At 40.1% G+C, this 23,028-nt stretch overlaps 3 protein-coding genes across 5 annotated transcripts in view; all 3 read right to left on the bottom strand.

Moving 5' to 3' along the window:
• ppfia3 (PTPRF interacting protein alpha 3) overlaps positions 1–1,144 on the bottom strand; it is a 41,833-nt gene extending 40,689 nt beyond the window's left edge. For both annotated transcript variants that reach the window (XM_087808800.1, XM_087808801.1), the window contains exon 1: positions 1,046–1,144. The gene's annotated coding sequence lies outside the window, so the exon portion shown is untranslated. The remainder of the gene's footprint in view (positions 1–1,045) is intronic.
• Positions 1,145–2,739: 1,595 nt separating this feature from the next.
• nucb1 (nucleobindin 1) lies at positions 2,740–11,075 on the bottom strand. Of its 2 annotated transcripts, none has more exons than XM_087809209.1 (13): positions 11,007–11,075; positions 10,107–10,233; positions 8,823–8,936; positions 8,576–8,708; positions 8,106–8,209; positions 7,253–7,438; positions 7,099–7,189; positions 6,906–6,964; positions 5,161–5,253; positions 4,556–4,645; positions 3,735–3,905; positions 3,559–3,667; positions 2,740–3,493 (listed from the first exon to the last, which is right to left on the bottom strand). In XM_087809209.1, exons 2-13 carry the CDS (start codon positions 10,227–10,229, stop codon positions 3,408–3,410), a joined length of 1,359 nt encoding a protein of 452 aa, XP_087665335.1. In that variant the 5' UTR covers positions 10,230–10,233; positions 11,007–11,075; the 3' UTR covers positions 2,740–3,407. The 2 variants fall into 2 exon arrangements, with proteins under 2 accessions (XP_087665335.1, XP_087665334.1); XM_087809208.1 differs by having other exon boundaries at positions 10,107–10,236; positions 11,007–11,058.
• Positions 11,076–11,296: 221 nt separating this feature from the next.
• On the bottom strand, positions 11,297–21,946 carry ccndx (cyclin Dx). The gene is made up of 6 exons (XM_087809282.1): positions 21,823–21,946; positions 21,687–21,752; positions 15,443–15,894; positions 15,149–15,364; positions 13,346–13,639; positions 11,297–11,665 (listed from the first exon to the last, which is right to left on the bottom strand). The coding sequence occupies exons 3-6, from the start codon at positions 15,668–15,670 to the stop codon at positions 11,528–11,530; spliced, it is 876 nt and encodes a 291-aa protein (XP_087665408.1). The 5' UTR covers positions 15,671–15,894; positions 21,687–21,752; positions 21,823–21,946; the 3' UTR covers positions 11,297–11,527.
• Between the last annotated feature and the right edge of the window lie 1,082 nt (positions 21,947–23,028).

The following is a 23,028-nucleotide window of genomic DNA, read 5'->3' as shown; positions in this document are numbered from 1 at the left end:
GGCACACACTGACACACATGGACACACACACATGGACACACATACACACACACACACACACACACAGACACACACATGGACACACACAAACACACACTGACACACACACACCCCCATGGACACACACAAACACACACATACAAATGGACACACACGCACACACATGGACACACACATACATACATGGACACACACACACACTGACACACACACATGGACACACACACACATGGACACACACACACAGACACACACACACACACGGACACACACACACACACTGACACTCACACACATACAGAAATGGACACACACACACATGGACACACACAAAGATGGACACACACACATGGACACACACATACACACATGGACACACACATACACACATGGACACACACACAAAAGGACACACACACACACTGTCACACACACACATGGACACACACATACACACATGGACACACACACAAAATGACACACACACACTGTCACACACACACAAAATGACACACACAAACTGTCACACACACACAAAATGACACACATAAACTGTCACACACACAAATGGACACACACCAAGAGTCATGGAAACAGACAAACACACACCTGGACGCGCGCACACACACAGACACGGACACACACATTGACGAACACACGCACGGACGGACTCACACACATATGGATACATACACACATATACGGACACACACACGGACGCACACACACACACACACACGGACACACACACACGTCGACTCCATCCTCATGGAAAAAGAGGATGAATCAGTCATAAGGATTCGAACCGAGCACCAGAACCGGGAGGAGTCCAGAACCAGAGGTGCCGTCACGCGCAGGCCTCACACGGTCTGGACTGAGGTTCCGCCGGTCCAGCATCGCAGGCCCAGTTCACGAGGTTCGAACACAGATGTTTTCAGGGATGATTGACGGGAGAGGATGTTGGAACAGAACCCCCCCTCCTCCCCCTCCCTCCTCCACCCCGCACCCCCCCATGACAACAGCTGGATGTCAGCGCGAGACTCACCGGGTCCAGGTTCGACCGAGGCGGTGAAGGCGCGTCATCCTGGTTCAGTCCATCGGAGCAGGTGCGGTTCGATCCCCGAGAAAGAGCTTCAGAACCAGGCGAGCTCCATCCCCTCCCTCCGCTGCGTCACCAAGCACGCGCTGCACACCAGCCGCATCCGCGTGAGACCTTCGGAGTAAAAGCATGACCGGAAGCAGAAAATGTCAGAGCGAAAAACTTAAAAAAAAAAAAGGAATTCATTTAATCCCGATTTATATTTCCCCGCAAATATTAATGCTAATATTACATTTGTTATATTATTAACATAAATAATATAAAATATTGTTTTTATTGATCTTATTTTAAACGTATTTAGCAACATTTTATTGGGGATATTTAAAAAAAAAAAAGAAATCTGATTTAAATTATTTTTCTTTACTTTTTATGTATACAATGAATAAAAGTCTATTTTAAATAATTTAGTGAGAGAAGTTTTGAAGTGATGAGTCAAATAAAAACATTTAAATATCAACAACATTTTACTCATTTAAAATTGAATTTAACAATTATATTTATTCATAATATTTAACATTTTCCGACTGATTTTTTTGCTACGTGATCTTTGTTGATATTTGATGACACACGTTTGTGTGTTAGTTATTTAACCTGATTATATGTTTTAATCATTTAAACTAGTTTATTTTCAAAGTGATTATAGTTTTTTTTACATCGTATTATTAAAAGCTTTTTGATGAAGCAACTTTTTTTGATTGAAAATATTTGTTTTGATCGAAGAAACTTGTTTTTTAAATTATTAATAAAAGCAACGAATCGACCCCTTCAAAAAATTGACTTTGTCATTTGAAAATAATATATATATTTTTTTAAATCAAGCTTTAATTCAAGAAGTTAGTAAAACTATTATTAATTCTATAAAAATCATCATTTTACATCTAATTCAATCACGTTTGTAATCCTTGATTTCTTTCCAACACGAATCAAATCAAAGCCTCACCTCCTCTCATCCCGCCGTCATGACAACCGTGATTGACAGGAGGCAGATGCGGCGACACCAGGAGAGGCGGGGCCATGCGAGGTCACGCAAGGGTCAGTGGGTCGGAGGAATTTGGGCAGGAATGTCTTCGGTGGCGTTCGGGGAATCGTTTGACGGACGGACAAAAAGGAAAAGAATCTCTGAGGGAACAAGAATGTGAAGAGACAGAAGGACGGAAGACGATGGAGGCTTCGAAAAAAAAAAAAGACACAAATACGATTAAAAAAACACTTTTTGTAGGAAAAATTACACGAAGAATAAGCAAAAATGTAATACTTTAAATTACACAATAAATAACACATTAAAACCATAAATAAATAATAAGTGTAGAAAATGTAAATCATCCAAAAATGCAATAATTGCAAATTAATTCAAATTAAAAGTGCAGAAATATACAAAACTGTATAAAGGAAACAATGAATATAAAATGTATAATAAATGAAATGTAACCGGATAAATAAAGCAGCTCTTATTGTTAATAATACATTTTTTTACATAAAGACTTTTAATCTTAGAAAAAACTCATGAAATGTATTTTTAAAAGTGAAATAAAACATAAAAACAGTTAAATCTCTCGTCTTCGTTCAAACATGAAAATCACCAGAGACAGAAGTGAGGAAGTGAAGGAGGCGAAGAAGAGAGTGCGACAGTGGAGACCAAAGGCGTTTAAATAAAAGCATTTATTCACTTTGTGCGACCACAACATATTTAAAAAAAAAAAAGCACAACAAAAGTTTCAGCTACACAACATCACATGACCGAGCCTCGTAACCTCCTGGACCCCCGTGTCAGTGCAAACCAGAGCTTTGTGTGTTTAAATACATCCAGTTGTGTTAGTGTGTGTGTGTGTGTGTGTATGTGTGTTTGTTCGTTCATGACTTCCTGTTTGTGTGTTTCAGTTGATTAAGTTTGTATTGACCTTAAATATTGTGTTGTTTTTACTTTTTCTATTGTGTGTTTCTATTGTCGGAGTGTCTCTGTTTCATGTTGTGTAGTTGTGTGTTAATGTGTGTGTGTTTGTTCGTTCATGACTTCCAGTTTGTGTGTTTCAGCTGATTAAGTTTGTATTGACCTTAAATATTGTGTTGTTTTTACTTTTTCTATTGTGTGTTTGTATTGCTGGAGTGTTTCTGTTTCATGTTGTGTAGTTGTGTGTTAATCTGTGTGTGTTTGTTCGTTCATGACTTCCTGTTTGTGTGTTTCAGCTGATTACGTTTGTAATGACCTTAAATATTGTGTTGTTTTTACTTCTTCCATTGTGCGTTTCTATTGTTGGTGTGTCTCCGTTTCATGTTGTGTAGTTGTGTAGTTGTGTATGTGTGTGTGTGTCTAGGTGTGTACGGGCAGATTCTGCGGCGGCTCGGCAGGAAGTCCGTTGTGTACTTCAGCTTCTGGTTCTTGAGCCGCTTTCGTTTCTGAAACACGAACAAAAATGAGAAACTTCCTCCGAGTCGCCGTCGCTCGAGCGTTTGTTCGTCACCTGGTTCGTCCAGTTTCTTCGTCTCCGGCTGCAGTTCCGCGTGAGCGCCAGCGGGGGGCAGGGCGGCGACCAGAGGCTCCTGCTGCCTCTTGGACATCTCCATCACGGCCTGCGGGCGGTCATAATGTTCACCGAGTGATCGGGACCCCGAGGCTCCGCCGGTGATCGGGCCTCACCTGCTGGTACTCCTTCTTCTGCGCCTCCAGGGCCTTCCCTCGCTCCGTCAGCAGCTCCTGCTCCTGCCGCAGGGCGTCGGCTCTCCTCCTCAGCTCCTCCTCCTTGTCCCGGAGCTCCGCCTCGAACCTCTGCAGCTCCTCCTCCGAGTAGACCGGCTTCATGTCCAGAGTCTGAGGACATGAGACTCGTGCTGAGCAGGAAGTGCTTAAGAGTCGTACGACGAGGCCGATTATCATGTGACAGGAAGTGACGTTAACTTGAGGGAATGTTGAATCGCAATCATACCAGTGAGTCCTGTGACTCAAGGTCTGACTCAAACTCAGGGAGTCGCAGAATCAAACACCTGTAAGTGACTTCTACGTGAAAACCTATTTAGTGAATCAGCGAATCAGTGAATCAGTGAATCGCACACCTGGTCGAGCTGCTGTGACTCAAGTGAAAGTGAATCCGACTCATGTCGGGTCCTGTGACTCAAGTTCGGTCATTCAAAGTGACTCGACCTCATCGAGTCGCTGAACACATTTGAGTGAAAAACCTACTACTATCTGCTTGAGTTACTGTGATGCAAAAGAAAAATGAATCCGACTCATGTTGATTCATGTGACTCATGAGGTAATTAAAAGTGACTCAAACTCGGACATATGAGTGACTCAAAGTCAAATAAAAAAAAATCAACTAAAAGAATTAATCGCAAACACATCTGTGACTCAAATGAAAGTGAATCCAACTCATGTCGTGTGACTCGAGTGAATGAGAAACGGACGGAGTCGCTCCCAGTGCTGACCAGGTTTAACACTAAAGTGACGCCCGGGGTCAGTACCTGCCACTCCTTGGCGTTGTTGAACTCCTTCTTCTCCGTGGACTTGAGGAACTCCTCCATGGTGACGAGTCGGTCTTTGTTGGCGTCGACCTGCGGCGAGACTTTGACTCAGTCCTGACACGAGTCACGGGTCACGAGTCACGAGTCACGGGTCACGGGTCACGAGTCACGGGTCACGGGTCACGGGTCACGGGTCACGAGTCACGGGTCACGAGTCACGGGTCACGAGTCACGAGTCACAAGTCTAGAGTCACGAGTCACGAGTCACGGGTCACGGGTCACGAGTCACGAGTCACGGGTCACGAGTCACGAGTCACGAGTCACGAGTCACGAGTCACGGGTCACGGGTCACGGGTCACGAGTCACGAGTCACGGGTCACGGGTCACGAGTCACGGGTCACGGGTCACGGGTCACGGGTCACGGGTCACGAGTCACGGGTCACGGGTCACGAGTCACGGGTCACGAGTCACGGGTCACGGGTCACGAGTCACGGGTCACGGGTCACGAGTCACGAGTCACGGGTCACGGGTCACGGGTCACGGGTCACGGGTCACGGGTCACGAGTCACGAGTCTAGAGTCACGAGTCACGGGTCACGAACTCACCGTCTTCATCACGTACTCCCTCATCCTCAGCCGCTCCTCCTCCATCTCCGTCATGTCGTCCTCCTCGTTCTTCGGGTCGTAGACCTTCTCCAGCTGCAGGAACATCAAGTACCATGACTTATAAATATAATAATATATCATATATATATAATATATAATGCATGTCAATTAAAACATCAAGTACCATGACTTATAAATATAATAATATATCATATATATATAATATATAATGCATGTCAATTAAAACATCAAGTACCATGACTTATAAATATAATAATAATACATATATATATATAATAATATATAATGCATGTCAATTAAAACATCCAGTACCATGACTTATGAATATAATAATATATCATATATATAATAATATATAATGCATGTCAATTAAAACATCAAGTACCATGACTTATAAATATAATAATATATATAATAATACATATATAATAATATATAATGCATGTCAATTAAAACATCAAGTACCATGACTTATAAATATAATAATATATATAATAATACATATATAATAATACATATATAATAATATATAATGCATGTCAATTAAAACATCAAGTACCATGACTTATAAATATAATAATATATATAATAATACATATATAATAATATATAATGCATGTCAATTAAAACATCAAGTACCATGACTTATAAATATAATAATATATATAATAATACATATATAATAATATATAATGCATGTCAATTAAAACATCAAGTACCATGACTTATAAATATAATAATATATATAATAATACATATATAATAATATATAATGCATGTCAATTAAAACATCAAGTACCATGACTTATAAATACAATAATATATAATTATAATAATATATATAAAAAAAACATATATATAATAATATATAATGCATGTCAATTAAAACATCAAGTACCATGACTTATAAATACAATAATATATAATTATAATAATATATAAAAAAAAACATATATATAATAATATATAATGCATGTCAATTAAAACATCCAGTACCATACCTTATAAATATAATTTAAATCATAAAAAATAAAGACAAAATAATCAATATTTTGTATAATAAAAATTGAATTTATATCTAATTACTAATAACTTATTGTATATGTTAAAAAATAAAAACCTTAGAAGAAAAACAAAATAAAATTCTAATTTATACCCAATTACTGATGGCATATTGTGCAAGTTGAAATAAAGTAAAAAATAATAATAATAATAATAATAATAATAATGAAGTTAAACAAATGGAAAAAAATGCATTTTTTAAAGACGGAAGAAATAAATAAAATAATGAAAATTAAATGGAAATAACATAATAAATAAATAAAAGAAAGTTAAATAAAGACAAAATAATCAATAATTTGTCAAATTAAAATTGAATGTACATCTTATTATTTGAAACTTCTCGCACAAGTTAAAAAAAAAAACTTTTTTTTTTTAAAAACTTAGAAATAAAAAAAAAAAATTAATTATAAAAAATAACATTATTAATACTTGAAAAAAAAATAAAAGGATGAAGACAAAATAAAAAATAAAAAAGTTTTTTTATAGACAAATACAGTTTTTAAAAACAAATATGTGAAAATAATATAAAATAATAATAATAAAATAGTTTTTAAGAAACTTCTAAATATATATATATATATATTTATTACTGTTAAGGGGTGTTTTTGTCGATACAAACTTAGTTCTAAATGTTACATTTGATGATGTCATTTCTTCTTCACCTCTTTGGTGAAAAGCGCCTCCAGCTCCTGCTCGTCCAGGACGGCGTCTCCGTTGGTATCTGCAGGACGACACGTGAGTCGACACGTGAGTCGACACGTGAGTCGACACGTGAGTCGACACGTGAGTCGACACGCGAGTCGACACGTGAGTCGACACGCCAGTCTCTGGACCGGACGACGACTCCGGACTCACCGTGGAGTTTGAAGAAGGTCTTGGGATTAAACTCTTTGGGGTCCAGACCGTCCGTCTCCTCCCAGACCTCCCGCAGCTGAGCCACGCTCCCCTGAGGAGAACCGACACGGGTCAGAGGTTCTGGTCGTGGTCCACCTCCGTCCTTCTCTCTCACCGGGGCGTTGACCTTGGGATGTTTCTGGTGTTTCTCCTTCAGCTCCTGCAGCCGCCGCTCCTCCTGCTCGCGCTTCTCCTGGTCCAGGCCCTTCAGGTACTCCCTCCTCTCGTGCTCCTTCAGCATCTCGTAGCGCTTGAACTCCTCGTGGCGCTCGGCGTCGTAGTTTTCCAGGTCTTTGGTCGCCTGATGCACGAGGACGACACAAATGAATATATCAACAGTTTTATTAGGTTTGAAAATATTCATCAAATATATCATTTATTGAAAAATTAAAATGGCGGAAAACCTTATTTATACATTTTATTTGACTATAAATAATTTAAAAAAAAATTGTAAAGTAATATTTAAAGAAAAAAGAATGATAAACAAATATTTAAAATAATTACATCAATAGTTAATTATAATTTATTTGTTATATTTTTGCTTTTAATTAATGAAAAAAAGGAAAGAAAGTAGATTAATTTACATTTTGTTTTTTTATTACCTTAAATTATGAATAAAAATACAAAACTTTATTAAATTAATAATATAGTTTTTAAACTCAGTTGACTTTTTTTTAATAATACAGAATTTAAAATGATTTTTTTGCAACTAAAATTGAAACTTTTTGGCAGTTTTTAAATCCTCTTTAAAAAACATTTTATTCTCTTATTTTAATTTTGTAATTATTTATTTAATTCATTATTTAATTTATTAATGTAATATCTGCTTCATTGTTCCTAAATTAAAAATACTTAAATTTGATTAAATAAAAAATACTCATTTTTAAAATCAACAGGAATCAGTAACAATAAGTTGAAAACATTTCAAAGAAGGTCAAAGGTCATTGGCGGCTAACGTTGATCCGTACCGTGCTGATGAGCAGCTCCAGGTCTTTGGCCTCAAACGTGTTCTGGTTGTGATTATCCAGATGTTCGAACTGCTTGAGCAGAGACGCGTGGTCCATCTGCAGACCTGACACACACACACACACACACACACACACACACACACACACACACACACACACACACACACACACACACACACACACACACACACACACACACACACACACACACACACACACACACGCACACGCACACGCACACGCACACGCACACGCACACGCACACGCACACGCACGCACGCACGCACGAGTCAGAACTAAACACACGCGTGTGCTGCGTTCAGGCGTCACATCGGATCGTCGGGATGTTTCGGCGCTGAAGCTGCAAACACCTGCTCACTGAGAAGTTTCTTGAGAAAACTTGGTTGAACTGATCTCAGGTCAGAAGACTGTGAGACGACACACAAACACACACTGTGGTCTGGACTCACTCTGAGTGTTGGTACTGTCCAGTTTGGCCTTCAGCAGCATCCGGAGCCGAGACACTTCCTGACGCTTCAGCTCGTCCAGACGTGTGCGAACGTTGTGACTGACCAGGTCCAGCTCCTTGCTGAGGCGACCGTTCTGACACACACATGAACACACACACATGAACACACACACACACATGAACACACACACACACAGGTGAGTCTAAAGCACGCGTCAGGTGAGTCAAGTCTGAGCAGTTCAAGTCACCTTGATGTCGTCTGCGTTGGCGGTCTGGAGCTTCTCTCTGAAGTGCGGGTCCGTCTCCAGGACCTCGATCACCTCTCGCAGGTACCGGTCGTAATACAGGCCCGTGTCCTGGTCCTGGACAGAAACACACGCGTCAGATCACAGGGACTCGTGGAGGCTCTTCAAGTGACGGAGCCTCACGTCTTTCAAAAGATACTTTAGAGGAGAAACACAATGAGATACAGTGATGACTGAGGACGAGAGGATACAGTGAGTCCAGCAGCTTTTAAAAGCTGATGTTTGGACATATTTTGGTTTGAAAACAAATTATTTAAGTTACGACTTCGTCAAGAATCATGTGGTCTGTAAATACTACAACACCAGAGTCAAGTACTGGACAATACTACACATATATTTGTTACTACACTATTACAACACCAGAGTCAAGTACTGGACAATACTACACATATATCCTTGTTACTTCAGTATCACAACACCAGAGTCAAGTACTGGACAATACTACACATATATCCTTGTTACTTCAGTATCACAACACCAGAGTCAAGTACTGGACAATACTACACATATATACTTGTTACTACAGTATCACAACACCAGAGTCAAGTACTGGACAATACTACACATATATCCTTGTTACTACAGTATCACAACACCAGAGTCAAGTACTGGACAATACTACACATATATACTTGTTACTACAGTATCACAACACCATAGTCAAGTACTGGACAATACTACACATATATACTTGTTACTACAGTATCACAACACCATAGTCAAGTACTGGACAATACTACACATATATACTTGTTACTACAGTATCACAACACCAGAGTCAAGTACTGGACAATACTACACATATATCCTTGTTACTACAGTATCACAACACCAGAGTCAAGTACTGGACAATACTACACATATATCCTTGTTACTACAGTATCACAACACCAGAGTCAAGTACTGGACAATACTACACATATATACTTGTTACTACACTATCACAACACCAGAGTCAAGTACTGGACAATACTACACATATATACTTGTTACTAAAGTATCAGGATATATCATATTGTTGACCGTGTATTGCATCAACAGATTCTTCTTCACCTCTAGGTAGTTGCGACTCAAATAAAGACATAAAACTAAAGCCGGGTCTCGGAGCTGGAGCCACATTCTCCTGGCCGATCTCCCAGCATGCACCGTGACACGGCTCGGATGCCACTTGTCTATTTTTAATCGCGTCCGCTTCTTCGAAAACATGTTTGTCACACGGAGTCTCACCATGACCTCCTCCGGCACTTCTTCTGCGACGTCGTTGCGATCGATGGGCACCGACCAGACGCCGGCGCAGACGCAGAGCAGCAGCAGCAGCGGCGACGACCGCCGGACGCCGTTCAAGTTCATCCTCCTTCTGAGCAGACACAGTGTGTGTGTGTGTGTGTGTGTGTCAGAGATGTGTCACATTTCAACAGATGTCAAATGATTTATTTCAATGAGAAGAAACTATAAACTTGCTTTACAGGATCATCAGGAAATCACTCATGTGTTAATAATCCCAGATAATAATGTAGAAAATTGAATTAATTGTTCAATTTTATTCGACTGAGATGTTTGTAACTTAGTAAATAACATAACTTGTGTCATAAGTTGCACAAATGTACGTTCATAACATTGAATTACAGGAAAATCCGAATTCAATTAGCTTTGAAATACTAAAAACAAATGTTTTTGTTTGCCCGATTTCTTCCTCATTTATCGTTTAATGTACAAAATTAAATATCTGATCATTATCTCAACGTTTATTTCTAAAAACTAACAATATTGCTTAACTTTGATGTTTTCTAACAGGAGTCTGGCGCAGTGATGGATTCAATGAGCTTTTTTACACAGTTTAAGCAGAAACACGCTGAAGAAAACCAGTGTAGGCTGCTGAGATACATGTTAAAACGGTTTTATCTCACGATATAAAGTGAGAAAATGACAATATAAAGAGAAATGACGCTTCCGTTTTAATGTTTTTAGCATCAAGCTAACTAGCTAAATAGCCTCACTGACATTTAAAACCGGAAATGCGTTTCCGTTTATAATTCCACGCGTCCGGTAGTTTCTCGAGGTGTCGACAAAAGGCTGGAAAGGTTTTTTTACTAATTTAAACATCTTTAAAACGTCTTTTTTTCTTACCGCAGGTGTTTGACGTGTCGCCGATTCGCGTAGCTGTGTCGGCGTGATTCACGTGACGTCACGGATCGAGGAAGTAGCAATTCGTCATGATGCGTTCAAAGAACGTCGGAGAAATTGTCGCAGAAGCCGCGTTGTCGACTTAAAAACTGTAGTTATTTTTAATAAAATTGCGAAATAAAGTCTAGATAAACATTTGATATAAAAGAACAAGACGCTGGGACGAGTTTACTGAAGAACTATGTTTTAATATCTTTGAAAAATAGATTTTTTCTTTCTCGCATCACAGGTAGAAAACATGGCAGAATGGAATAAATTAACAATTGCACGTGATAATAAATTAAAGATGAATAAATAGCAATGCAATAACATAAGAAAATATGGCGTCACTCACAAAGATGGCTCAGAAATAAATAAATAAGTCAAATAAATAAAGCAAAATTCAATTATGACACAAAGATGGAGGTAAAATTTACATCAGTTTGACTGATGAAGGATCGAGTCACAGACACACAGGTCACAGGTCAGAGGTCGATCTCCCTCATGTCGGTCGGCGTTCCCGCTCGCTCGTCCTCCTCCTCGTCGCCTTTCTCCGGAGCGCCCGACCTCAGGCGCTGCTGCAGCACGAGTTCGATCATGTCGCTGTAGGCCTCCAGGACCACCTGTCAATCAAGAGGAGCGTCAACTTCTGACCACCAGACGAGAGAAGATACTCACAAGAAGGAGAAAAGAAAAGGAATAATCGAGAGAAATAAAAAAGGAGAATTTTTTTTACATTAAACACAGTGAAGTAAAATAAAAATAAAATAATATATGAATAAAAACAAGAAAAATGAAGAAAAAAAAAAAAAAGTAAGTAAGTAATATTTATTTATTTATATCGCGCTTTTCCAGACCAGGGTCACAAAGAATAAATAAGAAAAACAAGTAAAAAATAAAGAGAATTAGAAAACAAAAAATAAATAAAAATAATGATTTAAGAAAGGAAAACAATTTAAGAATAAGTTATTACTTTAGAGAAGTTGTAAAAAGTATCATGAAAAGAAAAAACAAAATCAAATCAAATAAATTATTTAGAAAAAAGGGAAGAAAACAAGAGTAGAAACTTTTTTTGAACAATAAAATACACTGATGTAAAAATGTTGAAGGAAGAAAAAAGAAGATGAAGAGAAAAAAGAACGCAACACAAAAAAAATAAAAATGTAAAGAATAAGACGAGTAGAAAAACCCAGAGAATAAGAATAGAGGAGAATTTTTTTTAAGAAAGGTAAAAAAAAAACCATGAGAAATAGGAAGATGGAAAAAAGGGAGGGATGAAAGAGAGAAGAAGATAATGGAAAGATGAATTGAATGAATGAAAGAATAGAAACGAGAAGGACATCGGGAAGAAAAGGAGTAAATAATAAAAGAAGAACTTAAGAAAAAGGGGGGGAAGAAAAAGAGAACGAAGAAGAAGCAGAAAAAAAACATAAATGAAAACAGAAGGAAAGAGATGGATCGTAAAAAGGAGGAGAAAAAACGTGAAAACAGAGAATAAGGGAAAAGGAGTGTAGGGAAGAAGGGGAGAAAAAAGGAGGAGATCATGGAAAAGTAAGGAATGAAAGAAAAACTTCAGTTAAGAAAGAAGAGACAGGTTGTAGTAAAAGAAAAATGAATAGAAGAAAAGAAGATCAAAGGAAACAAGAGGAAGTCATCAAAGAGAAGGGAGTGAGAAGGAAGGAAGTGAGGAGGAAGGAAGTGAGGAGGAAGGAAGTGAGAAGGAAGGAAGTGAGAAGGAAGGAAGTGAGGAGGAAAAAAGTGAGGAGGAAGGAAGTGAGGAGGAAAAAAGTGAGGAGGAAAAAAGTGAGGAGGAAGGAAGTGAGGAGGAAGGAAGTGAGAAGGAAGGAAGTGAGGAGGAAGGAAGTGAGGAGGAAAAAAGTGAGGAGGAAGGAAGTGAGAAGGAAGGAAGTGAGAAGGAAGGAAGTGAGGAGGAAGGAAGTGAGAAGGAAGGAAGTGAGGAGGAAGGAAGTGAGGAGGAAAAAAGTGAGGAGGAAGGAAGTGAGAAGGAAGGAAGTGAGGAGGAAGGAAGTGAGGAGGAAGGAAGTGAGAAGGAAGGAAGTGAGGAGGAAGGAAGTGAGGAGGAAGGAAGTGAGAAGGAAGGAAGTGAGGAGGAAGGAAGTGAGGAGGAAGGAAGTGAGAAGGAAGGAAGTGAGGAGGAAGGAAGTGAGAAGGAAGGAAGTGAGGAGGAAGGAAGTGAGGAGGAAGCTTGACCAGGAAACTGGAAGGAAAATGAAGAACAAAAGCGAGAAGGATAAAAGAGAGAAAAAAGAAGAGTGAAGAAGGAGGGATGAAGGAGGACTGACCGGGTCGGTGTGGCACAGTTCTGCCAGGACTCGGGTCAGCCGGTGCGGGTCGGTGTGGCTCAGGCCTCTCAGGGCAGAGTTCAGCGAGGCGGCGGCCACGAGCGAAGGGACGGCGCCGAGGAAGCGCGAGTCGCAAACACACATGGAGGCGAGCGTGTCGCTGTGGCGCCGCAGGGTGGCGGCGAGCGCCTGGTCTCGCTGCACCACCAGGGACAGGAAGTGAGGCAGGAAGTCCTGAGGAGTCACGGCGGCCGTGTCCCAGCGGAGGGCGGCCAGCACCACGCGCTCCATCTCCTGGCGAGTCGAGGAACAACAGCTTGTGAGTGTTTTTCAAAAACGACCAGAAATATATCAAAATAAAATCAGTTTTTTCAAAGAAATAATAAAATCTAAACGACATTTATTGAAGGAAAAAGAAAATCATATTTAAAACAATATGAACAAAATAAATATACAAATAAAGAATATAATCATGGAAACATACGTGAATATTAGATAAAAGTATAAACAATAAAAATGTCTTGTTCCAATTAAAAAACATTTATTAATAAGCGTGAATAAATAAAGAAAATAAATCAACATGTTTTCTAATACGATCATAATTTTAAACTACAAAATAATTGGTAAACATTTTTAAATGAAGCTTAAAAAAGTTAAAATAGTCAAAATAATATAAATAATTGGTATAAAAAATAAATGAAAAATTTGTAAATATTTTTTTAATAAAGCTTACAAAATAGTAAACAATCTATTAACATGTTTTTTCTTTCGTTAAGTTTATTTTTTAATTATTATTTTTATTCATACATTTTTCTTTTCGTATTTTATTTTGTTCAACTTTAAACCTTAAAAAAAATATATAGTTAATGATTCATTAATGAACACGTTTTCTAATTAGAAAATAAGTAAAATAGTTTTAATAATTCAAAATAATATTAATAATGAAAATAGAAAATAAATTAACATGTTTTATTTATTCTTTAGTTAAATGTTTTAATTCGTTTTATCAAATGTTCATCAAAAAAAGGTTTTTCCCATTTTATTTTGTTTAAAATTATGTTTTACTATCAAATGTACTTTTCTTATAATATATACAGAAAATCAATTCATTTGTTGTTTAAAAGTTACTATTTTGAATGTAAATAAAAAAAAATATATATAATTAATTTAATAGAAAAGAAATACAATTTAAATTGAAAAAAATGACATTTATATTCTAGAGCTAAAAGAAAAAGAAAAGAAAGAAAATGTGTAAAATAAATGTTTTCCAGATTTAATCAACAAGTTAAATAAAAGTTTGTTCAAGAAAGTATTTCAAGGTAGAAAAAGTTATTCTTTTTCAAAGAGACTTTATCGACAGGTCCGGACCATCATCAGGTCTGGACCATCATCAGGTCTGGACCATCATCAGGTCCGGACCATCATCAGGTCTGGACCATCATCAGGTCCGGACCATCATCAGGACTGGACCATCATCAGGTCTGGACCATCATCAGGTCTGGACCATCATCAGGTCCGGACCATCATCAGGTCTGGACCATCATCAGGTCCGGACCATCATCAGGACTGGACCATCATCAGGTCCGGACCATCATCAGGTCTGGACCATCATCAGGTCCGGACCATCATCAGGACTGGACCATCATCAGGTCCGGACCATCATCAGGTCTGGACCATCATCAGGTCCGGACCATCAACAGGTCCGGACCATCATCAGGACTGGACCATCATCAGGTCTGGACCATCATCATCAGAGCTTTGGTGACTCAGCATAAAAACACTTTCTGAAAAGCGACGACTCACCCGCAGGTTGGACGGCAGGAAGCTGTACTCGGCGGCGGCGCAGAGTGTGTCGGCCGTGATGATGTCGCACTCGGTGAGCTTGGAGGCGATGAGGACGCAGGCGGCGGCGAGGCAGTACGGCGACACGGGCAGCGACAGCGACGCCGACAGGAAGCGGTCCAGCAGCGACACCGACAGCGGGAACACGGCGTCGTCGCAGCCGCTCTCGCTGCACACCTGGAGACGGAGGAGAGAGGGAGGGGTGAGCGGTCGTCATGGCGACGGTGGATGGGGATGGGGATGGGGAGTCCGTACCTCCAGGGACCACTTGGCCAGCTCCTCCCGGCGCACCGGGTCCCTCTGGACCAGCGAGACGTAGAGCGCCGAGGGCAGGTAGCGCTGCTCCACCTGGAGGAGGCTCTGGATCACGCGGTGACCGGACGCCGTCGGGTCGAAGGCGGCTCTGACCGACCCGGTGTGGACCCCGGGCGGCGCCGGCGTCACCTCCTCCTCCACCTCGGTACACCACAGAGACAGATCCATCGTGTGCAGCGCTTGTAAGTCCAACTCTCACCTCGGGCGTCACCGCCCGGGTATTATACCCACCAGGGAGGGGGCGTGGCCGGGAGGCGGAGCCTCGGGTGAGTGACAGGCAGGAAGAATAATGACCTCAACAGGTGGAAGAATGTAGGGGTTTGGGGAGGAGGTGGGGGGGCAGACAAGGGAGGGAGGGGCCCCAGGGACGAAGCAACAGCTTGTGCTCGACACTGAAAGAGAGAAAAGAGGAAAAGAAAAGAGTGAGAGGAGAGAAAAGGTCATCTTCAAACTCAACAATGGGACGAGAGGACAATAGGAGGAGGTGTTTGTTTACGACCGGGTTACAGACCCGCGGCGCTGCTGGTGACGTCGTCAACATCAACACGTGGTTTTAAATCTTTTTACGTCAACATTAATGTCATTATTGTCAACTAGAAAAATAAGTTTAAAACGGTTTAATAAAGTTAATTATATAGAAAATAATAATACATAAAAAAAAGATCAGTGTTTCAAAAACAGTGTTTGAATTTAAACTTTTATAATTATTTACAAGATCATTATAGTTACTTTAATAATTAATGACTTTTTAAACGTTTCCTTTTAGAAAAGCTGTTAAAAGGAAAATGGTATAAATGTGCAAAAAGTGAAAATTGTATTACTTAATAAATATTGATGTTAAACTAAAACATTCAATAAAATATCAAATATAACGTTTTTAGTTTTGGTTTCTTCGCTAAAATATATATTAAAAAAAAAAATCAGATTTTGCTTCTAATTGAGAAAAAAACAAACAAACATAAAATAAAAATAATAAAAAAATGTGTCGTTGAAAGTGTTTAATATCATTATATATTATTTATTTACAATATTAAAGACTTATCAATGAATCTGTGGCACAGTTTAGATCTTATAATAACATTGAATTATACAAATAAAATATATCTGGTTTGTTTCTTTTAACATTAGTTTAATTATGAACTTTTATCATTTGGGAAATTGATGTAAATAGAAATATTTTCAGTAAAGAAAGATGGTAAAATGTTATTAACAAAATAAACTTTGTTAAAGATCAGAATAACAGAACATTATTTAAAAAAAAGTAAATTTAAAAACGTGTTCAAGACTCATGACAGCGCCATCTGCTGTCCAAGAGGTGCAAGTGAACATTTCATTAATCAAAGTGAGCGGAATCTCTCTTGTTATACTTCTATCTACTGCGGTTTACTTGAATGACACAGGGGCCTGATTCAATCCCAGCTACACAGGGTAAGAGGCAGGTGACACACACACACTGAGTCATCATTTAAGTTCTGTTGAGGAGGAAATCTTAGTACCAGCAGACAACATAGAAGTAGGATTTGAATCTAGGACCTGAAGTAGAGGAAATAACAGTTGATGGAGAGGTAGTTGATGTATAAGTGGTACTTGTTGGAAACAGAGGTAGTAGATTTAGAAGTACTGTAGGTTGAAGTAAAGGTAATAGTGGTTGAAGTTGAAGTAATACTGGTTGAAGTAAATGTAATACTGGTTGGAGTGGTACTTTTTAAATTAGAGGCAAGTACTTTTGGTTCAATTAGAGGTAGTAATGGTTGAAGTAGATGTAGTTCAAGTAAAGCAAATACTTTTTAAAGGAGAGGTTGTTAAAGGTCGAGGTAGTGCTGGTTAAAGTACAGGTAGTTGAACTAGAAGAAGTAATGGTTGAAGTAGAGGAAGTTGCAGTAGAAGTAGTACAGGTTAAAGTAAAGGTAAAAGTGGTCAAAGTAGATGCAGTTGAAGTAGAAGAAGTACTCGTTGAAGTAGAGGAAGTTGCAGTAGAAGTAGTACAGGTTAAAGTAAAGGTAAAAGTGGTCAAAGTAGATGCAGTTGAAGTAGAAGAAGTACTCGTTGAAGTAGAGGAAGTTGCAGTAGAAGTCGTACAGGTTAAAGTAAAGGTAAAAGTGGTCAAAGTAGATGCAGTTGAAGTAGAAGAAGTACTCGTTGAAGTAGAGGAAGTTGCAGTAGAAGTCGTACAGGTTAAAGTAAAGGTAAAAGTGGTCAAAGTAGATGCAGTTGAAGTAGAAGAAGTACTTGTTCAAGTAGAGGAAGTTGCAGTAGAAGTCGTACAGGTTAAAGTAAAGGTAAAACTTGTCAAAGTAGACGCAGTTGAAGTAGAAGAAGTACTTGTTGAAGTAGAGGAAGTTGCAGTAGAAGTCGTACAGGTTAAAGTAAAGGTAAAACTTGTCAAAGTAGATGCAGTTGAAGTAGAAGAAGTACTTGTTGAAGTAGAGGAAGTTGCAGTAAAAGTAGTACAGGTTACAGTAAAGGTAAAACTTGTCAAAGTAGATGCAGTTGAAGTAGAAGAAGTACTCGTTGAAGTAGAGGAAGTTGCAGTAGAAGTCGTACAGGTTAAAGTAAAGTTAAAAGTGGTCAAAGTAGATGCAGTTGAAGTAGAAGAAGTACTTGTTGAAGTAGAGGAAGTTGCAGTAGAAGTAGAAAAGGTTAAAGTAAAGGTAAAACTGGTCAAAGTAGATGCAGTTGAAGTAGAAGAAGTACTTGTTGAAGTAGAGGAAGTTGCAGTAGAAGTAGAAAAGGTTAAAGTAAAGGTAAAACTGGTCAAAGTAGATGCAGTTGAAGTAGAAGTCATTTTTGAAGTAGAGGAAGTTGAACACATCGAGTCATCAGTTAAGTTCTGTATGTTTGCATGGGAGGAAATGTTCGTACCTACAAACAAAGTAATAAAGTTGGATTCGAACCTGGGACCTTCATTATATTATAAACAGACGTCGAAATCAAGACCCAAACATCACTCTAGCTCGGGAACGTCTCGGTGAAGAGGGAAGTAAACACCAGGAATATCTAGAGTCGTGACTCGGGGAGAAAGTTTGTGCTCATTGTCAAAAGCGACGTCTCCTCCCGGGCCCTCCAGGCAATCTGGTGCGTTCAGAGAGCGAAGGGCCCGGCGGGGAGGGCCGGCCCGAGGTTGACGCAACAGACAGTGCAGCGCAGCAGGTCAATGAGCCCGATTGTCTCTCTTTACAAATCAGTGTCAGACAGCAGCCTCTGGCCTTCTGCCTGCTGCCACACACACCAGCACACACACTTCACACACGCTCCCCCGGGAGCCCCTCGGGCCCCGAGTCACAAAGGGGTCGCAGTGAGGATACAGATTGTATTTGACACGCTGGTTACAGGTGGCTTTCACACGTTCAATGAGGCTCGCGTTTCAAATGGGAGTTAAATGGACGAGTCATGTGACCCCGGCATCAATAATTCACGTGGAGGGTCTTGAACAAGTCGAGCCGCCGCCGTCACGCCCACGCAGTACGAGTACAGCTGCACACGTACAGTAAACATGGTAGTAGTAGAACTACGTGAAGTCAGTTAAAACTCAGATGAGTAAGAATTGTAATTTTTAAGTTCCGGCCACTTCTGTAGGTGAGAAATATTTTTTAAAGTTTGTGAAAAGTACAAAAAACTTCAGGTAAAAGTAGTACTGGTTGAGTAAGTGGTAGTTGAAGAAGAGGTAGTACCGGTTGATGAGATGATGTAGAAGTAGTACTGGTTTAAGTAGAGGTGGTGGAAGTAGGACTACGTAGTACGGGTTAAAAGAAAGGTGGTGGAAGGAAGTAGTACTGGTTAAAGTAAAGATAGTACCGGTTGAAGTAGAGGTAGTGGAAGTAGAACTAGTACGGGTTAAAGTAAAGGTGTTGGAAGGAAGTAGTACTGGTTGAAGTAAAGGTAGTACAGGTTGATGTAGAGGTAGTTGATGAAGAAGTAGTACTTGTTGAAATAGAGCCAGTACCGGTTGCTGTAGAGGTAAGTGATGGAGAAGTAGTACTTGTCGAAGTAAAGGTAGTACTGGTTAAAGTAAAGGTGGTGTAAGGAAGTAGTACTGGTTGAAGTAAAGGTAGTACAGGTTGATGTAGAGGTAATTGATGGAGAAGTAGTACTTGTTGAAGTAGAGCCAGTACCGGTTGCTGTAGAGGTAAGTGATGGAGAAGTAGTACTTGTCGAAGTAAAGGTAGTACTGGTTAAAGTAAAGGTGGTGTAAGGAAGTAGTACTGGTTGAAGTAAAGGTAGTACAGGTTGATGTAGAGGTAATTGATGGAGAAGTAGTACTGGTGGAAGTAAAGGTAGTACTGGTTAAAGTAAAGGTGGTGTAAGGAAGTAGTACTTGTTGAAGTAAAGGTAGTACAGGTTGATGTAGAGGTAGTTGATGGAGAAGTACTACTTGTTGAAGTAGAGCTAGTACCGGTTAATGTAGAGGTAGTTGATGGAAAAGTAGTAGTTGTTGAAATAGAGGTAATGGATTTAGAAGTAGTAGGTTGAAGTAATGTTAATACTAGTTGAAGTATAAGTATTACTGGTTGAAGTAAATGTAATACTGGTTATAATACTTTTTAAATTAGAAGTAGCTGAAGTTATGCTTCCTTTAGTTCAGTTAGTGTTAGTAATGGTTGAAGTAGATGTATTTGAAGTAAAGGAAATACTTTTTAAAAGAGAGGTTGTTAAGTATTAGTGGTTGAAGTAGAGGAAGTTGCAGTAGAACTAGTACAGGTTAAAGTAAATATAAAACTGGTAAAAGTAGAGATATTTGAAGTAGAAGAAGTACTTTTTGAAGTAGAGGTAGTTCTGGTTAAAGTGGTTGAAGTTGAGGTAGTTGAATCAAAGGTAATACTTGCTAAAGGAGAGGTTGTTAAAGTAAAGGTAGTACCGGTAAAAGTAAAGTTAGAGGAAACAGGGGATGTTATTAGTTAAAGTAGAGCCAGTACTGGTTGAAGTACAGCAGGAGTCCGTCTCCACATGCAGCTCATCACAGCTTCATGAAGTCCACATGCAGGCAGCCTGACAGTGAATGAAGGAGGCAGCGAGGGGTCGGTCCAGCGAGGTCAGGTCGAGGGTGGACGGACGGCGTGATGGAGGAGGGAGGCGAGGACGGAGCGACAGATCGCTCGCCTGTTTAAGAAGCCACTAAATTCAAACATGGCAGCTGTATTCAAACAACAAGGACGGAGGGGCGCCGAGACAGCGGCGGGCCTGAGAAGGGGGCGTTGGTTCTCCGCCCCTCATTTTCCAGCTCATTTCCCGGGACAGTGGAGAACAGAGGTCCTATTTTGTCCTGCTCACACAGACACCTGCTGGCTGCGGGGGGGAGGGGCGGCGGGAGGTCGAAGTTTAACCAGTTCACAAGTTAAGATGATGGTAACGACCTCTCGCTGGTGTGATGTCAACCAAGGCAAGACCAACCGTTTACTCCCACCAAGATTGAAGTGAAATGTTTCATGATCCATGTGTGCCATGTCAGGACAGCAACGTTGATGAAGGAGCTAAAGTAAGTAAGTAAGTAACTAATATTTGTAGAGCGCTTTTCTAGACCAGGGTCACAAAGCGCTTAAACAATCAAAACAATACTCAATAAAATATATACTTAAAAGGTCAAGATAACACAGAGACAACCACAGGAGTCTCAGAGAATCTAGGAAAAGCCTGCAAGAATAAAAGTGTCTTAAGATGTTTCTTGAAGGAGTCAGTAGATCATCAAACACAGAGATGGTTCCAAAGCTTAGGAGCAACAGTCTGGAAGGATTTCTCTCCTCTGGTCCTGAACCGTGTTCAGGAACCATCAGTAGATTCTGATCCACAGACCTCAGAGCCCGAGCTGGGGTGCAAGTCTGGATCAGATCACTGATGGAAGGTCTGACCATGAATAGATCTGAAAGTAAGAACCAGAATTTTAAAGTTGATCTTGAGAGAAACTGGCAGCCAGTGAAGAGTTTTAAGGATCGGAGAAATGTGAGTTCTTCTACTAGAGCAGCTCAGAATTCTCGCTGCAGAGTTTTGTATTAACTGCAGGCGAGACACATCCTTCTTGTTAAGACATGAAAACAAACTGTTACAATAGTCCAGACGAGAAGAAACAAACGCATGGATTATAAGATCCAGATCATGTTGTGACAACATTTTCTTACATTTCAGAGATTTTTCTCAGTTGAAGGAAAGTGATTTTGGTTGTTATGAAAAAAATGTTTGTGAGCAATCTTACCTCTGACTGGAAAGATTTTCTGTCAGGAACAACAAGCCGTGATTCATCGCCTTGACCAGACCAGACCTTCAACAACAAAAGATTAAAAAAAACATCACTGTTGACCTTTTTCTGATGGTGGTTTTCGGTAACTTACTAGATTTGGACCAGACTCCGTGTTGACGGAGTGAGTCCAGGAGAGGCTTTGAAGTGGCCTCTTCTTCCACCGTCTTCGGTGTCGTCACCTGGAGCGAGGTCTGGACTCGCATCCCTACAAGCCGCCACGGCGAGACGACTCCCCTCTCGCAGCTTCTCCTCGAACGAGGGGTCCATTAAGATGTCAAGGACGAAGTGTTCCTGCTGGTAGATGAACCTGTTGGTCATCGGCGCGAACTTCAGCAACAGGGAGAGACACGCTCGCTCCTCCTCGGGTCACATGGCCTTCCCCAGACGGAGGTGTTCACCTCTTCTTCGAGGACACGGCAGACCTCGAGCAGCCACGACTGAAGCAGCTCGGACTCCAGGTGAGCGACTGTTTGAAGAGTCCCAAGACCCTTCAGTTTGTCACTGCTGTTCAAAAAACACATGTTAGATTCAAATTATTATACACTATACGTATACGCCATACTTCAATGAATGCTAAAAGATAATCAAAATATAAAGTATAAACTACTCGCTTGATCTAAGAGCTTAAACGTTTGAATACACATTCACAATCAACATTTCACTCCAGGCTGATACACTGTTTCAAGACATGCTTGAAACAGAATTAGAGATACGACACCGGTTATTTAAAACATCCGTTTATCTGCCAATCACACCTTAACTCTTAGATCAAAGAACGAAGCAAGAAGCATCCGGGAAAGGGGGGTTAAAAGACGGAAACCCACCAAGAACTTTGAATGTTAAGATAACCAGAAAATAAATCAGGATGTTCTTTTCTACGGGGGATCCAGACACAGGGAACTTGAAAGAGCCATTTGGGCAGAAAGAGACGACCCCCCCGGACCGGAAATTTGCCTTAAATATAACGATGTTTCTACAGATCGGGACCTTTTCTCCCGGGGCTATTGACCTGTACAGTCGCCGGAAGAAAGTGTGCACGATCGATCGTAAAGCTTGTATTTTGTTTGACTTGAAGCGGCGAATAAACGACATGGACACACTCTGAATTGACCATCTTTCTCCACAAAGCGAAGCATTAAGAACTGGAACGGGAAGATACGGCGTGTTGGAGCGACCGGAACAGACTCCGTGTTTTGACCGTTTTACATATTAGACAAAGAGTCAGTGACCGAGCGCTGCGTCCGTCGCTCACCACTGGTTGGAGCGGATGTGCTGGAAGAAGACGTAGAGATTGGTG

This window comes from Callionymus lyra, chromosome 15, assembly GCF_982586985.1.
Source record: "Callionymus lyra chromosome 15, fCalLyr1.hap1.1, whole genome shotgun sequence".
Lineage (NCBI taxonomy): Eukaryota > Metazoa > Chordata > Actinopteri > Syngnathiformes > Callionymidae > Callionymus > Callionymus lyra.
Note: the sequence above shows the minus strand (reverse complement) of the source record. Positions and strands in the feature narration are given on the sequence as shown.

Excerpts from the sequence above, each read along its gene's own strand:
- ccndx (XM_087809282.1), bottom strand. The coding sequence starts at position 15,670 with ATGGATCTGTCTCTGTGGTGTACCGAGGTGGAGGAGGAGGTGACGCCG. Across the intron at positions 15,365-15,442 it reads TGGCCAAGTGGTCCCTGGAG|GTGTGCAGCGAGAGCGGCTG; the intron begins GTACGGACTCCC and ends CTCCGTCTCCAG. Across the intron at positions 13,640-15,148 it reads TCCTGCCGTCCAACCTGCGG|GAGATGGAGCGCGTGGTGCT; the intron begins GTGAGTCGTCGC and ends TCGACTCGCCAG.
- nucb1 (XM_087809209.1), bottom strand. The coding sequence starts at position 10,229 with ATGAACTTGAACGGCGTCCGGCGGTCGTCGCCGCTGCTGCTGCTGCTC. Across the intron at positions 8,709-8,822 it reads CCAACGCAGACGACATCAAG|AACGGTCGCCTCAGCAAGGA; the intron begins GTGACTTGAACT and ends TGTGTGTGTCAG. Across the intron at positions 3,906-4,555 it reads ACAACGCCAAGGAGTGGCAG|ACTCTGGACATGAAGCCGGT; the intron begins GTACTGACCCCG and ends TCATGTCCTCAG.